This window comes from Amaranthus tricolor, chromosome 14 (assembly GCF_026212465.1).
Source record: "Amaranthus tricolor cultivar Red isolate AtriRed21 chromosome 14, ASM2621246v1, whole genome shotgun sequence".
Taxonomy (NCBI): domain Eukaryota; kingdom Viridiplantae; phylum Streptophyta; class Magnoliopsida; order Caryophyllales; family Amaranthaceae; genus Amaranthus; species Amaranthus tricolor.
This window is the reverse complement of record NC_080060.1, coordinates 6,828,883-6,845,119: the sequence shown is the minus strand read 5'-3', so window position 1 is coordinate 6,845,119 and position 16,237 is coordinate 6,828,883. Positions and strand designations below refer to the sequence as shown.

At 32.5% G+C, this 16,237-nt stretch overlaps 1 protein-coding gene across 7 annotated transcripts; it reads right to left on the bottom strand.

The window, feature by feature from the left end:
• Positions 1–1,383: 1,383 nt before the first annotated feature.
• LOC130800484 (probable starch synthase 4, chloroplastic/amyloplastic) lies at positions 1,384–15,312 on the bottom strand. 7 transcript variants are annotated; one of them, XM_057664047.1, is made up of 19 exons: positions 14,972–15,312; positions 13,787–13,820; positions 13,613–13,694; positions 13,376–13,504; positions 11,748–11,946; positions 10,136–10,270; positions 9,093–9,197; positions 8,816–8,914; positions 7,739–7,868; positions 6,404–6,454; positions 6,187–6,297; positions 5,130–5,239; positions 4,827–4,995; positions 4,371–4,457; positions 4,159–4,230; positions 2,652–2,765; positions 2,025–2,086; positions 1,812–1,905; positions 1,384–1,684 (listed from the first exon to the last, which is right to left on the bottom strand). In XM_057664047.1, the coding sequence occupies exons 1-19, from the start codon at positions 15,061–15,063 to the stop codon at positions 1,565–1,567; spliced, it is 1,995 nt and encodes a 664-aa protein (XP_057520030.1). In that variant the 5' UTR covers positions 15,064–15,312; the 3' UTR covers positions 1,384–1,564. The 7 variants fall into 7 exon arrangements, with proteins under 7 accessions (XP_057520030.1, XP_057520033.1, XP_057520027.1 ...); XM_057664050.1 differs by having other exon boundaries at positions 13,613–13,682; XM_057664044.1 differs by having other exon boundaries at positions 8,816–8,917; positions 13,613–13,682; positions 13,754–13,820; positions 14,972–15,283.
• Positions 15,313–16,237: the final 925 nt, after the last annotated feature.

The window sequence follows — 16,237 nt, the reverse complement described above, 5'->3', positions numbered from 1 at the left end:
TGCTAAAATTGATTTCTCCCTATTCAAATGAATTTCACTTTGTCAAATACTTTCTTATGTTCTTTATGTAATAGAAAAAAATACAAAATAAGTAAAATCTTATTTGATTCGTGTCAATAGATATTTGTATAACTTCAACTTTTTATTATATGTATCTAAAGCTATTGAAGTTTAAAATAATGCACTAGATGAAAAAAAAAGGTGTATCAGCTAATTACATCTAAATTATGTAAATAATTGTGTTTTATTAATTTATCTCAATAGTAAATCAAGTCTTGTCTTAGATGAAGGAAAAGAAAAATAATATTTCCAAGACTCTAGTCACAAGCATAAACGAAAAAACCCGCACCCAGTAGACTTTTTTAATCAAAAAATAAGGACAATTGTCTCTTTTTAGTCCCCACCACCACCAACACTGGCAATACAGCAACACACCAACATAACAACAACACCAACACCAACACCAACAACCTCGACACCACACCACCAAATATATGAGAAGTATGCTAAATCCTTTTTATACTAAATCACGGGAAGTATTACACCATCAATCACCAGCAACAATGTACAAACAAAAAACAATGTTAAATTCAATAATAAATGGTGATGATGTGAATAATTTTATAATGTAACTGTTTAAAATGTCCCACATCATTCTTATGATGTAGCTTTGATGATTATAGAAAGTTTTTTCATCCAAAATTCTAATTATCCACTAATACTACATCTCCAAATAATAATGCATTAAAATGAATTTTATGACGAAACAGAAATAATTGAAGTAAAATACATGACATAAAACTAGTCAACAATTTCCTACTAAAATAACAACTTTCCATTACCATTTTCAATTTCACATTTTATTATCAACAACCAAACAAGTCAACAAGGTAACAATGAGCTTAAACTATAAAATAAAAAGTAACATTTTACCATAGAAAGCTTAACAAAATAGCTCAATACTATAAATTTCTTGTCAGATTATATTTGTGTCAATTTAAAATAAAAGTCACGTTTTACCAAAACAATTTTCAGATTGTGGGAAATTTATGTCATTAACTTCTGCCAACTACATTATCCATGCATATTTCTTGAGGAATATCAACCACTAGAGTCCAATACATATAAGGCATCTAATATTGTTATTTTGTACCAACTAAAGTCATACTCTTTGTGTTCCTTTGAGTTTGCACCATACGATTATAACTCAATTATATAAGAGCTTTTTAAGTCATGTGGTGCAAACTTAAAGAGACAAAAACTATTTACAACTGATCATGGACATCAAAATGACAAGATATCCATACCACCCCAAGTAGACAGGGCATCCATATTGCCTCCATTCTTAAACCACCCTTAAATATTTCAGTGCTTCCTCAAAACTTACTTAATCATGCTTTCAATTAGTGAAAAAAAGATAGCACAATACAGGCCGTCAGTAGATGATACCGGTTTTCGACCCTCTTTAATAGCTGCTCCAATATATATACGACATAATATATACATGGGGAGAAAAGGGTCGTCATGACTGTATAGTTTATATGGTTACATTATACTACAAGATTTACAAATTTTTAATGGATTCATAAGCAGATATATGCACATCATAACACTCAGCATCCCATGAAAAGTCTTTCAACATTGCCTCCTTTATCTTTTGGTTCCACTCCGAGGGCTTATTCCTCTGAAAACCGAAAAAGGAAAAGTGATTGTCATACGTGACATGCTAACTCAGGTTTCGGATGTAGGAGAGAGGGAATGCAACAGTGCAAAATCAGGTGCATTTAAAATGAGCAAGAATGATTACTCACTATTTCATCTACAGCTTGCAATAGGGACATGTTAGAAAAAGTGGAGATGTACTGTGCGAACTGAGTGCTTCCAAAGTCGAGCTCCGCAAAATGCCTGCAACAAAGTAGAAATTGAAGATCAGATAAGGTAAGTTTTCATTTCAATATAGCGCATACTATAAATAAGTAGAAAAGAAAGGAATGAAACTACTACATAATTTTAAGACGAATTACCTGACTCTTTTTTCAATGGAAGTCGCCAATATGGGGGCAGCTCCATATCTAATTGCCTTCAGCTGTATTTGACCAACAAAAAGCGTATAAGAATGCTTCCTTATGATATGAGTATGAGCTCAACAATCAACATACCATTCCAATATATTGTTTACCAATCTACTTGCTGCATTAAGCCACCAGATACAACATCATTTCCCATCATCCAAATGCCATTAAATGGTTTCCACCTTGAGTGGGGTTTGGAGGAGTCGGATGTACACGACCTTGCCTTTGTTAGGGGTAACAAAGAGGTTGCTTTTGATTGACTTTTTGTAGCAAACATTGTATGCAACTCCACATAAACAAAAAGTGCACATACAAAAGAACTATAAATCTTTGGATCCATCGAAATAGGGGCCACCAGATAGGCATATACAAAGGCTCCCATATGATATGAGTATTGCGACAGTCTACATACACCTTTAATCAAAATAAAAACAGAACTATAAATCTTTTATATGATGTATCAAAATAAATAAAAAAAGAACTATAAATCTTCTATATAATGTGTTAAATCAAGTATGCTGACAATCCAACTGCGAAACAGATTGAACAGACAAAGCACTTTATTATTTTCCAACGTACCGGCACTTGCAGCACCGGATCTTCATATGAGTGGCACAGTATTATATCTGACCCTCCAAATAACAAATGAGAGAAAGCTTCATCATACTTGTTTATAAATCTCATATTCTTACCCTGCACAATAAGTTCAGTCAAGCAATTTCAAATTTAAATGATGAACAAGTAGTTAGATCAAAATGCCTGCACTATTTTTAGTTGTCCCCAAAAAAACAGGCTCTAATGAAATCCATAAGCCAGCCAAAAACTCAAGAGTTTAAAATGTAAATATGAAATAATAGGAACACTAAAAATTGCAAGCTTGCGATCAAGGTCAAATTGAAATAGTCACTTTAAAAAATTATTTTAATTATACAAGTTTGTAAATAAAAAAATTGTAATGATATCGATACACTAGAAATCCGAAAGAAATCCAAACATTAAGATGATATACACGCGGTATTCTATTCTCTTACATCCATATTGGTTTCTTGATTTGTAGCATCAAATTACATTAATGGTGGGCACCTTAATATGGAAATTTGAGCTAACTTCAAAATTTTGAATTTAAATTTTGTTCATAGATTTTAGGAGCTTAAAGGGTAAAAGTAATAAACGACACATTTTACATAGGTACTAACAACTTGATTCATGTGCAGATGACAGTCTTCGTTTGGGCAGTACATAGCTGATGCTCAACCTTAACATAAGACTTGAGAGACTATCCAATTCCAACCATATGTTTAACCACTCAGAATATACTTCTATAAGATGTCTAACCATATGGCCGCTCCCAAATGATTACAGATTATGCTATAAGATGTATTTTCCAGAAGGTTGAAAAGGCAATGAAAGCTCCAGTAAACCAATCTACCCAATTACAAATGGGGTCTTATGGTAGAATCATCTCCATAGATAAATTGATAACATCATTAGGTTATATGGATTTTACAGAGTCTACGATCAAGTATGCATACAGCTAACCCGGTCATTCTGGAATCTGGATAGTACAAAGTTCTCGGCCAAAATGTATATGATTCTTTCTTAAAATGCACAAGGTATAGAGATTACATCTTGTATCTTCCGTTCCAAGTATAAACACAATAAGATCTACACAGAGCTCAGTTTGGCCAATAACATATATGATTTTTATACAATTCTTTATACACACTACACATAGTAGCCTCTAGTTTTGTCCTTACTATCCCCATAAGCCTAAATTTACCCTAATAATGGCTTGCATGAAAACTAGTAGGCACTTGAGAAGAGACAGGGAAAGAGCATAAAGGGGGTGGCCAGTGAATCTGTAATATCTACCTAATGGGTGTATCACTGTACATGTACAGTTGAAAATTCCAGATAAAGTCATGAACAATGTTCATTGTAGGTACCATTTGTATGTTGTAGGAAAATATTGGGGGGTACCATGAAAAATATCCTAGTAATTACAATAAAAAAAGTTGTGAATTGATGTAGAATGAATTTGAAACAGAAGGTGATGTGAATTGAAGCAGCAACTACAATACTTTACCTCAAGTTCTTCATTGAGAGATTGTAACACACTATTGATTCTCGGCAGTTTGCTAACTCCCATGAAGAGAAACTGTGATAAAAGTCATAGACATACTAAGCAAGCTGATGGTAATATATTCTGCAATTTTATGTCGAATTCTACCGACGGAAAACAGATTGCTTCTAAATTGGTAATGATAAACATGTGATAGATGTCACAGATGTAAGAACCTGAAGTCCGCTTAACTCAGCAATTTGCAGAAGGGCAATTAGATTCTCCAGATCCACATCAGAAATTTCGAAGAAAATGCATCCAACCTAATAATAGATCATTGCTTAGATTATAATCAACAAGAAATAACACCAAACATGTGTTCAATTATTGAGTTTGGATAAGCTATACGACTAACGAATAGTTGGTCGAGCCTGGCCTGGGAGCTTATTCTTTTCAGTAGGCATAATAAAGGAAAGCATCATGTATCAGGCGCAGCCATCACTTAATTTAGCATCATTCCAAAATTGGCATCACCTAGCAAGTATGCTATTTCAATAACAAATATCTGAAGTTATTGTTTTTTTTTCGGTGTTTTTATATTACTGGGAAATTTATATTTCCTGGAGAAATTTTTGTCGAGAGAATGCACGGTGCATGAAGCACAAAAGTTAACAGTACTTCAAAAGACATACAAGTGTTGATGAAGCATCCTCACTTAATCCCATCTGTCTCTGTAGTGAAGCTTTACATATGGATTTTCCTTTCAGGTCATTCACACTATAGTTTTGAGGAAGCAATTCATCCGTGGAAGGATCCCACACGGTGTGATCCAATCCATATGGAGCAACAACCAGCTTATCCCTGCAACCAAGTGAGATGACAACGTCTTCAAGAATATTACAAAGGAAACCCAGTAGTATAGCTTTAAATTTTCTGGGCAAGTTGAAAACATAAAGAGTGGCGTAAAATAAATAAGGAAAGCACAATAGAATTACTTATGAGTGGACAAAGTTGGCTCCAAGCCATGACCAAGACTCCGAATTATTCTCCCTTTTGAATTTATGGATGACATAACTACCACTTTATTGGAATAAATAACTCCACCCTGCAATTTTAAGAAGAGATTATTGATCATATGAATGACAACTTACATTGCTATCACTTGGAAGTGGACTGAAAAGATATTCCCTCCATACCCCTTATTTCGTGTGATCTACTTTTTAAATTTTGGTTCTATGAGTTACAGGGACCACAAAAAGGGTTGATTTGGAGAATAAGTGGAGAAAGCACTGCAAAGGAGGGAGGAGAAAGAAATGGGACCACTCCCCAAAGAGGAAGTGTTTCCATCTCAGTAAGACAACCACAAACTGCAAATGTTGCAAAATCAAGAGATAGAGGGAGCAACACTCTATATTGTGAGCATGGTAAATGTTTTTGGTGGGGGCATCAAGTTATAGATGAGTATATATCGCCAGTATATCAACATAGTTCTACACGTGTATTGAAAAGTGAAAAATAAGAGAACATGTATCAGTGCATCAAAGGTGTTTCCTATCAAGCAGTAAGCTTTAAGCTCGTTTGTATTGCAGCAGACATAGATGAAATGACTAGATCTATTTAACATAAGTATTGCGATGGTTTTTACACAACGTATAATGGGCGCAACTAGGGCCAAGGTGAATGACAAGTTGAAGTTTCGGAGATAATAGTTGGAACAAAACGAGTAACCAAGTACATAGCGTGTCGCTTCAGTATCTGAGAGTCAAATATAGATACAAAAACCTGCTAAGTGATCTTTTTAAGTACATTGGACTAACTATCCAAAGAAATGGAGATATAGACGACAATGTTGTAGCACACAAGATCAAGTGTGTTAGTGTAGATGATCACAAATCTTGGTTTATCCAATCAACCCCATCTATTCCAATTTAAAGTTTTAGCATTAATGACGTCGTAGTACCAGGTGAGGTAGTCCATCTTGAGGTGAAGTGAGAAAAAATCAATTGTTTCTAAAGATATTTAATTAACTTGGAATAACACCTTAAACTATACCTTCAAAACATTCACAAGATACGACTTGGCATTATCTTGCAAACGATCTGGACGGTGAAGTCTAGAAGGATCAAGTCCACAAAGTTCAAGCTTTTCAGGCTGCTCAAGACACTAGAAGAAGTTGTGTTTTCATAATTAGAACAAATCATAAGATGCAAAAACTAAGAGTTGAGGAAGTAAAACTCAATAGAAGAAAGAAAAGCAAAATTTTCCATACCTGGGAATCAAAACCTTGGCATGTCAATAATATTCTGGTTGCTGTAAGTCCCTACAAACGATTTGTTAAACAAGATGTCACAACAGAAATGAATTCAGTGACACGGAGCAAATAAATAGTACAGGCATCAATCACCAAACTTTCAAAAAATCAGAACAAGGGCATGTGAATAAGAGCAGTATGATACAGAAAAGTTTTTCTACGACACTCTTGCGTATCTAGAAGTATTCAAAATTCGAAGGTTAAATAATAAATGAGATTTTACAGCCTACTGCTTGCTTCAGATAGTCCGAATTTCATGATTTGTCTTGAGCCTTTATATGGCATGCATACTTTTATGATAAAATGAAGAATATCAAAAGCATAATATCAATTGCCTTACGTCAGATGGCAGTCAGGATTTGTGAATTGAGGTTAGATGTGGGCTGTCATTGAATCAGATATTCTTCCCTCACATAAAAAAATTATAGAAACCATCTCTGTAGAACATCAATTTCTCCAGGAGCTTGTAGAATGAACAATAACTTCATCCATAAGTGATCCCTTTGTGAACAGGAATGATAAATAGCTCACAACTTATCAAAGAAAAGATCAAAAGAATAAAGTCGAGCTCCTTGTAACACTTTCAGCATGCACCCATTTGGCTTTGAGGAAGTTATGTGAAGTTAGAAGAATTTTCAACCTAGGTATCGAATCTACAAGACATTTTTCTATGATCCAGCCCAAACCTATACACTTTACCTGTGCAAAACGCAGAAGCACATAATCAGTTGTAAATAAAAATTTTACAAAAGTCCGGTGGCATGGTATAGTTAGAGGGAAGAGAGATGAGAGAAATGTTATAGAAGGAGTGTAATGCGTGGGAAGAAAGTAGGAAAATATTTGTGAACTCTGTTACCTTAAGGAGGGATCTTAGCCTCTTGACAACTTAAAGTAAGATGTATGTCGATCCTTTTCAGGATACAATTCCTAACTTTTCTCTCTAATTTTTTCATTTCTTTTCCCATAAAAAAGTTTTCTTTTATAACAAATTTGTTACTGAGATAGTCATTCCTTAGAAGAAGTGATGGCCGACCTAAAGAAGACAATTGGAAAAAGGTAGCTGATAATTCAGATCTTGAGTCGTTGCTGTAGGCGATCAAGAGAAAGATCAGTCCAACGTTACAAGAAACGAAATTTGATTCAATACAAGAAGCGAGAAACATTAGTTTACTGTTCTGGTAACTTAGGAAAAAAAATTTGATCAGATGACAATTTAAACAACGTAAAAGCCTTGATTCCACCATGATAATTCAAATGTAAGAAAAGAAAAAGGTAGAGCTTTTCAAGTTATACCTGGTTGACAAATATATCCCAAAAGAGAGGTCCAATTATTGCGGTCTCCCAATTATGTATATGTAACACATCAGGATGCTTTCCCAATTTCACCAAATAATCCAATGAGGCACGAGAAAAGTAAGTGAATCTGGTAGCAAAAAATTAATTCATTAACAAAAAATAGTTAGTGTCATAAACCAAAGTGAGCATCATTCAAATGAACAAAATTATGAAAGAACTAAATTCAAACTTCATATGTCCAAATCAATAAGTAATTGTGTCACTAAAATACATCCTCCCAACAAATTAGTAAAAATATTATATTAAATATTATACACTGCCTGATATGGAACTAGATAAAGGTTTGTGTCACATGAATTACGTCCTATTAAAGGATACCCAACTAATTGTTCACAAAAAGGAGTCCACTAAATCATTGAAGTTATTATAGAAGAGAGCTACAAACGCCCATATTTTGGCAATTTAGTAACTACTATAGTCTAGAGCTTCTCACAAATCTATAAGATAGGTGTAAAAGCACATATTAAGCATAATTGTAAAAAAAAAGATGCTAAATAGAAGAGATAATGAAGTAACTAGGTGTAGCATAATAGTTCATATAAGTTTGGTCTGATGCAAATATATACACTAAATGATGCATCCTTTTGAAAGAGCCAACCTGGTGGCTATTTCTTCCTAACAATTTAAGGTCATTGGAAGAATATTCATCACAACATATGACCCATTATCAAGGATGTTACTGCTGCAAACCAATGTAACTGACTTTTGATGTCGCATGACTAGTGTATATAAAAAGCTTGAGATTTGTGATGATAAATAATACCAAATTCAGCAAGTGAATGGCATACTATTTCTAAGTTCATAACAAACAACTAACGTAAACAATACTCCACCACATCCCAAAGACCCAAACAATGCTCTACTTCGATTCACATGTAGAAAACAGCAAAATGAAAGTCATCATCAAGCAGAAAATTACTTGTAAAAAGGAACCATCAAGCAAGAAAAGTTATCAGCAAAAAAGCTAAAGAGAAAACTGCATGAGGTTGAAATTGGGTAGAAGCATGCATATACCTTTCAAAATCATCAGAATAGCCATAAATCATCTCACGGTCAAATAATGATGAATAGTCCAGAGGCTGAATAAAAGTCACTCCAATTCCATGGACTACACTGCTTCCAAATTACACAATTGAATTCGTTAAGAATTATGTACTGCACAATAGAAACAGTAGGAAACTTAATTTTGCCAGCACAACCTAATGCATGCATAGTGAACTCCTTGCATCCCTAGATAAACAAAGATACACATACAACGTTACAGATACAATATGATGAATCATAATCTTACCCAGTCCATAATTTGTTTCCATGTAATTGCCCATAGAAATATGAATAAAACTTTGAATGTATTTCTTGTAGTCCTTGTACATCACTCAAATCCAAGCTTTTATACCTATTTACAAAATATTTGTTATCTAAGTAATATTTCTGAACAAAACAGCTAAAAAACTGATAGAAAAAGTTTTCGATCATTTTTGTTATCATCACAATCTGTTTACCAGAACTATCAGGTTGAAGAACAAAAAAAATCTAATATTTGTTCCAAATTCATCATCAAAACAATAGAAGAGGCAGGGCAGGTACTTTGATGACGCTAAACGTCTAAACCTAGTACCATCATCTTAACAACAACAAGAATAAGCTACATCAACAAAAAAAAACATAAACTCTTCTTGGCCTGGGCAATAAGAATGTGTGACCTGATCGGCCATGTGACATATTCATCGTCCAAAGTCAACATGCTAAACATGTACTCCATAAGAGTAGCAAAATATCCATTTTATCTTAGTAAGATAGATTTAGGTAGTTAGGAGTTGACATGTGAGTAGAATAAAAAAAATCTTGATAGACACCAAAAAAATACAAAAATCACAATCCGTAAGCAATACTAATCAAGCATCGTTATCTATTTTGGAACTAGAAAGATTTGTTCAAACAAATGACTTCATAGATTAAAATAGTGTCAAGCTTCCATATCAAACACACTAAAATAAAAAGGAAAAGGCTAATGCTTAAAATTTTCCATGATTTGTAAAACTTTATTCCCTTAGTCCATAAATGATAGGCCTTATTTGACATTTGTGGTTAATATCCGTTCAAATAACCCCAATTTTATATCATTAGATCATAGTCATAGTACTACTCATAGAGGAGGCTACTAAATTTATTACAATATTTGAAGGTAATGATACAAAAATTATTCCACGTCAATCTTAAACCACATATACTATCAATCACTTTGTGTTAGAGAGATTACATGAAAAAAATGTCCAAAATAAAGAATTGAATAGTTAGAATTCGAAATATAGAAAAACCAAAAATGGCCATTACTTGGGCAAAATAACTTCAACCAAATTTCCTTTCCTTTGTGATGCACATGATACACCAGTAACATACGATCCTAAAGATCCAACAGCAGCCAATGGCTCCATTTCGGTGCAAATATGTACTATATGGAAACCACTCCTGGAAAGAGATTTTAAAGAGTATTAGCTTTACGATTAACAAGAGACATAGAAAACAAAGGCTACAATTAGTAAGGAAATTTTTCAAAAGTACAATCTCATTCTTTAGATATCAGAGAGCATCATGTTCCCTCTTTCGTAGATATATAATGAGGTCTCCACCCTTTATTAACATATAGCGGTATAGCACTATGAATCACATACATATATTTTACTGCATCAGAAAAAAATTTCAAAGGAAAAGGAAAGAACAAGCCATAAATTTTTATATAATTAGCTATAATCATTGAAAAGAGACATCCACCACAACAACATTTCATCACCCTAATGCCAATAAGTGGCTCACAAGTGGGCAAGATTTAGAGGATTTTGATGTACGCAATCTTACTAAGGTGTAAAAACAAGTTCGCATTGTATCGTGTTGGTCGTATCTTAAAGGTTATCATATTTACCGAACTGGTATTACCCTGATCGTAAAAGTTTAAAAACCGCATTTTAGGCTGTTCCAAGCGATATTCCATGGTTTTGGCCAATACTTGGCGGTATGGCAATCGAATCATCCATGTTACCACATCACCGTATCTGTTAGCGCAACAATGACTGTTACAGCCTTTTTGCACTATGTTTAGTATGAATCTTAATCTTTAACCTTTAAAATTCCCACCTAAAAATATGCAACCAATCTAAAACAATAGTACAAGCTCAAGAATCTTCATTTAGAGAAAACAATATAGTTCAAACTTTAGAGGTAATCTGCACATCCAGTAGAGCTAAAACAAGAAAACAAAAGCCACTAATTAATCAGCAAATAACACCTCTAAATATGATCCTTCTTCACAGAGGATGATCCATACATAAGAATTATTGATTCTTGGGCACTAATTTTGATTAAATTCTTGATTAAAAGGAAAATTCTGAATCTTAGAGAAATCATCCGTTAATCAACTGTGAATACTACGTAAACTAACATGTACTACATTAGTTATCATAAATCACAGAAATACTCATATAGTTGGCTAGGGTATTGAGCAGTTGAAAAATGAAAAGGCACCTTGTTTAGGATATTTATCAACTAAAAAGTTGAGACATAATAGCATAGTAGTGTGATAGTCAGATTTTTTTAAAAGCTTATGTAGTATTATGCTGCCATTGTCAAAGCAATGGCACCCTTCTTAGAGCTAAAATTGGATTCCTATGAATCAGTTGAAACTTGAAACATCATATGTAAAGGTTCTCCTTGTTATCATATAACAATGCCAGTTTCAGATTTTGAGAAGTTGAAGAAGCCATTTGTCCTTGATATTATAAATACAGTGATAGATTGAAGGCATTCATAACTTTCAGACTTCCCTTTTAAGTTTTTTACTTGAATAATTTTAATAACCTGGAACTTCTGAAATTACACTTAGAAAAACAGTAAAAAATAATCGATAGATTACACATTTAACAGGAATTTCTTAATAGTCGTATTATTTTACCTTTTATTTTGCTCTGACAAACGATTTAATTCTGCCAAAAGTTCGTCATCTCTCATCAGCAACAGAGACATGAAGTTTTCATTGACCTTAGTATTCATGACCAGCCTTCTCAAATCACATGCATTTGTTCTGTCAATCATGCCAGCAAGAACCATTGAATCTAACCGAAGAAGTAATTGCCAGAGAACCGATGAATCATCTGTCAGGCATGTATGAAAATTCTCTCAGCACAAATGATCATTTTTTTGAATCAAAAGTAAATAAAGATAATCATTCCCACATATGTATTCATCCTAATGGAACAAACACAAAGTATCATGGAAAGGAAATAATAGTTTAATCTACATATTTTAATACTAACTATAAAGAAAACAAATCTAGATTAAAAAGTCAGGTGAGCACAAAATCAAACATCGGATTGGAATAGAATTTGGTAATGCATATCTATGGGAAGTTAACAGTTTCTAATATTTGAATATGATCCAAAAATTTCGGATATCCAATATATTTGGAACCTGAAATCTAATCAGTTTCAACAAACATCTGAATGCAGTGTACCTAAGATCTACAAATTTATAATAAAAGCCAAATTTTGATATAGATTTCAGGTATCGATATCAAGAAAAAAAAAAACCCAAAAATGTTGATAACTGAATTGCCAACAAAAATCTACTTTTATTTTATGGATGGGGTATCCAAGGTGAAATTAACTCGAATTGGATATTCAAAAAAATACAGATTGAATGTGGATAGGTTTTTGGGATCCTCAAATTTTCGGATAGTTATACAACTGCTATCTAACAGTATGCATTCAAACATCAAATGTAATAACGTTAAAATATTTGTAAATAAAAAAGACAAATGGTCATAAGTCATGCTATTCAATAGTAACGATTACCAAAATGCCTTCTTTAAACAACCAGAACACAGGGGAAAAGATCTAATGTGATAACGTTAAAACATTTGTAAATAATAAGAAACATGGCTAGAGGCCTAGAGCCATTTGAACAGATAGAATGTGCCTTTTGAAACATAATTTGCATAAACGTGTTCACATAGTTTTTATCAACTTATCAACACATATATTTGCACATTTTTGCATGCAATGACCAGGAAAATGACTGAGAATTGGGATATTAAAGTGGAATTAAACAAATCTTTCATTGTTAACTAATATTATTTTGAGATTGTATGAGTTAGTAATACAAATTTTAAAAACAGACGACTAATCATCTTTGAAGTTATCTTCTATATTCCTTTATCCTAATGCTTGCAAACCAAAACCATTGTCCGTAACAAAGAATCCAACTATTTGACACTCAAGGTAGTGTGATCCTACATCGACAAATCATCAAATATTTCTAAATTTTAAGTGAAAAAGAAACAAAAAGACAATTGTTAGTTGGAAGAGGTTGTAACCAAAGAAGCAAGAAATTCTGACTTATAATTTTCAATTCTGCTATGAGAAAAATACTTCACTTTATTCTCTACTTTAATTTTTTACAAAGGAAGAAAAAACTATACAACACTAAAATGGCCACAAGAGCGGCCTGAGGAAACCTGAAGAAATAGAAAAACAGCACACAGTTTCTATTTCTCCATCAGCTTAAGACTTACGACAAAATCACCTCTTCTGGTAGTCTCATGCTTTCCGGCCTCCAGGCTTTCTATTCTTTGATGCAAAGTTTCGATCTCCTTTTTCGCTTTATTCAGCTCTTCCAAGGCCATTATACGTTGTTTATTCAGGTACATTATATCTACATATTCATTTGCAACCAAACAAACTAATAAAAAATGTTCTTCTGCAAAAACCAACAATGGTAACATGGAGCCTAGAAGTTCTGTGAAGAGGATTGGAATCTTACTCTGCTGAGCTTCTGTAAACAGTTTCCATACCTCACTACTCCGCAGTTCTAACTCACTAGTGGACGTACTCTGTAGATTATTCTTTTAGATGATGATCAATAACAATATCACTGTGAGTTCAGTCAGATAAAAGCAAGTACCAAGTCGGCTAGAAAAGAATCATTCATGCACACCTGAGTGAATTCAAAGTTATCATGATCTTCCAGCCTGAAAGACAAAGATAATTACAATTATTGGAAAAAACTACAGATGTAAGCTAAATAATTCCATAGACAATAGAAGAATACTTTAAATTTCAGAGGTTGAAACTTCACAATTGCACTTGGACAGCAATATCCAATGGCATAAAGCATAAAATAGAATAAACTAAATTAACTTCTTCAAAACAAAATACATTCATGTCTTGTGTTGGCATTCATAGTGCAAAAATACAGTTTCGGTAATGATTTCAAATCGGATATTGCGGTCAATACAAATAATTTCACGGTTAATGCAGCCTATATTTCGGTCGCGGTAAACTCAAAAACCTTTACAATACGGTCGCGATACGGTAATGCGGCCTTGTTTTTGCTCTATGTTAGCATTCAAAAGAAAATGAAAAATACTAACACATAACATCACAGCTTTCTGGATGAAAATGTAGAGTCTATCACTTGTGATTTAAAGTAAAATGTTTTCACAAATTTATTCCATTGTTTTTGTTTAATGATCAAAAGTCTCTGAATATATTATGGCTCATTATCCTTATATAAATGTATAATACTAGAGATGAACATGGTTTAAATTTTGACCACAACAAGAAATTGGCAAACATATTAATAGAAAATATACAGAATCTTTAAAGATAGCGCTAGCATTTACTCTAGTCCAACTAACAGTTCCTTATTTGTCAAAATATACTTGTGAGTTGTGATCCAACTTGTATAAGTAGTACTAAAAATGTTGTATAACAGTTGTAATGATTATTTTAAACTGAAAATTATGGACACTTTATATATTTTGATTAGATTATACAAAACCATACAATTTTTCAATTCGGGGTAGCTAGAGAATCTATACAAGGGAGGGGAGAGGAATTAATCCATCTTGTCGAATCTGCAGTACGATTTAACAGGAGAGCTGTTGTAAAACTGAAATTCCTCACATGAAAACAAAGCTCAATGATTCATAAAACAAAATGTCAAATCCTAAATCCAAAAAATTAGAGGCGACTTATGATCATTAGATGAATCTAGTTTTTACCGAGTTGATTGAACAATCCTAAGTAAAGATTGAAATGACTAATTATAATATTGCATTGATTGAAAAGAGATGAAAAGCCGAACAATTATGTTAAAAAAAAGCGTCAAAAATATTACCTCAGACGAACAACTGGAGCACGAATGGGGTTCTTGGTGAGTTTTGGTGAGAAAAGGGGGAGATGAAACAATGAATTTGGTAGAACCGCCATTAAAATTCAGAATGAGTGCATCAGGATTAAGGATTTAGCAGGATAAACAGAATTCCATATCTGAATAGTGCGTCGAATCGAGTATGATCCTAAATCCTAATCCTAATCCTAATCCCAGTCCAGTCCAGTATTATAACTTGTAACTGAAACTTGAGCCATGATGAGAATGAACGGAAAGTTTATCGAAATGCTTATCTCCATCAATGGTTTATTTACTTCTCTGTCCCATCAAAAATATGAATATTGGCGATTAATAATAAATAAATAAATAAATAAATTATATGAATGTAATTAAAAAAGAGTTAAAATGTATAGATAATATTAAAAGAAAGTAATAGATTATTGTCTAAAAATAAAAATAATGCAAAATGAGTGAAATAAATCAAAACTACAATTAATATAAAATGAATGAAATGAAGTAAATATCTATTTTGAGAAATGATTTGGATTCAATTCTCAATTACCTTTTACTAAATTTATCAAGTGAGATTTTGTATACACAAAAATAGTGTAAATAGTGTACAGTATGCACAAATTTAAATTTAAAGAGTGTAAATTATGGAACATGACTATATGTGGAATGGAAAATAAGAGTATGGATAGTGTACTACTACTAATTTATTGTGTATTAAAAAAATATATATTTTTAGGTTCCATCTAATTTGCAAAATAATACTACCTTCTATTCAGTTTAATTATCTCATTTTTTTGACACTATTTACTTATCACTCTTAATTTGTATTTTACTCTTAATCTATAAGTTAAAACATAGTCATGTGGAATCTTGTTTGATTCTTCTCAATATAAGAATTATTAATATCAACTTTTTATAATTTTTAATTAAGAATAATTTGAGACATTAAGGTTTAAAATGTTGCCTCAGCAAGTGTGAAAAGTCAAATGGGATAGTTGGCTAAATAGAAGAGAGTATATTATTTACATTAAAATTAACTTTTATCTAATTCCGCCACAATCAATCAAATTAAGAAAATTAAAGGATGTTAAACGAATGACTTTTCCCTTGGTTTTTTTGTTTTTAGATTTTTGGTCTTTTAGTTTGTATAACGCTTAAAAATATTTGATGGATGACCGTTAAGTTAGTTGAAAACCATTTTTAAATCAAAATAAAAAAAGTACTAAAAAATTTTTTTATTATTGGCTTTTGGCCTTCGAC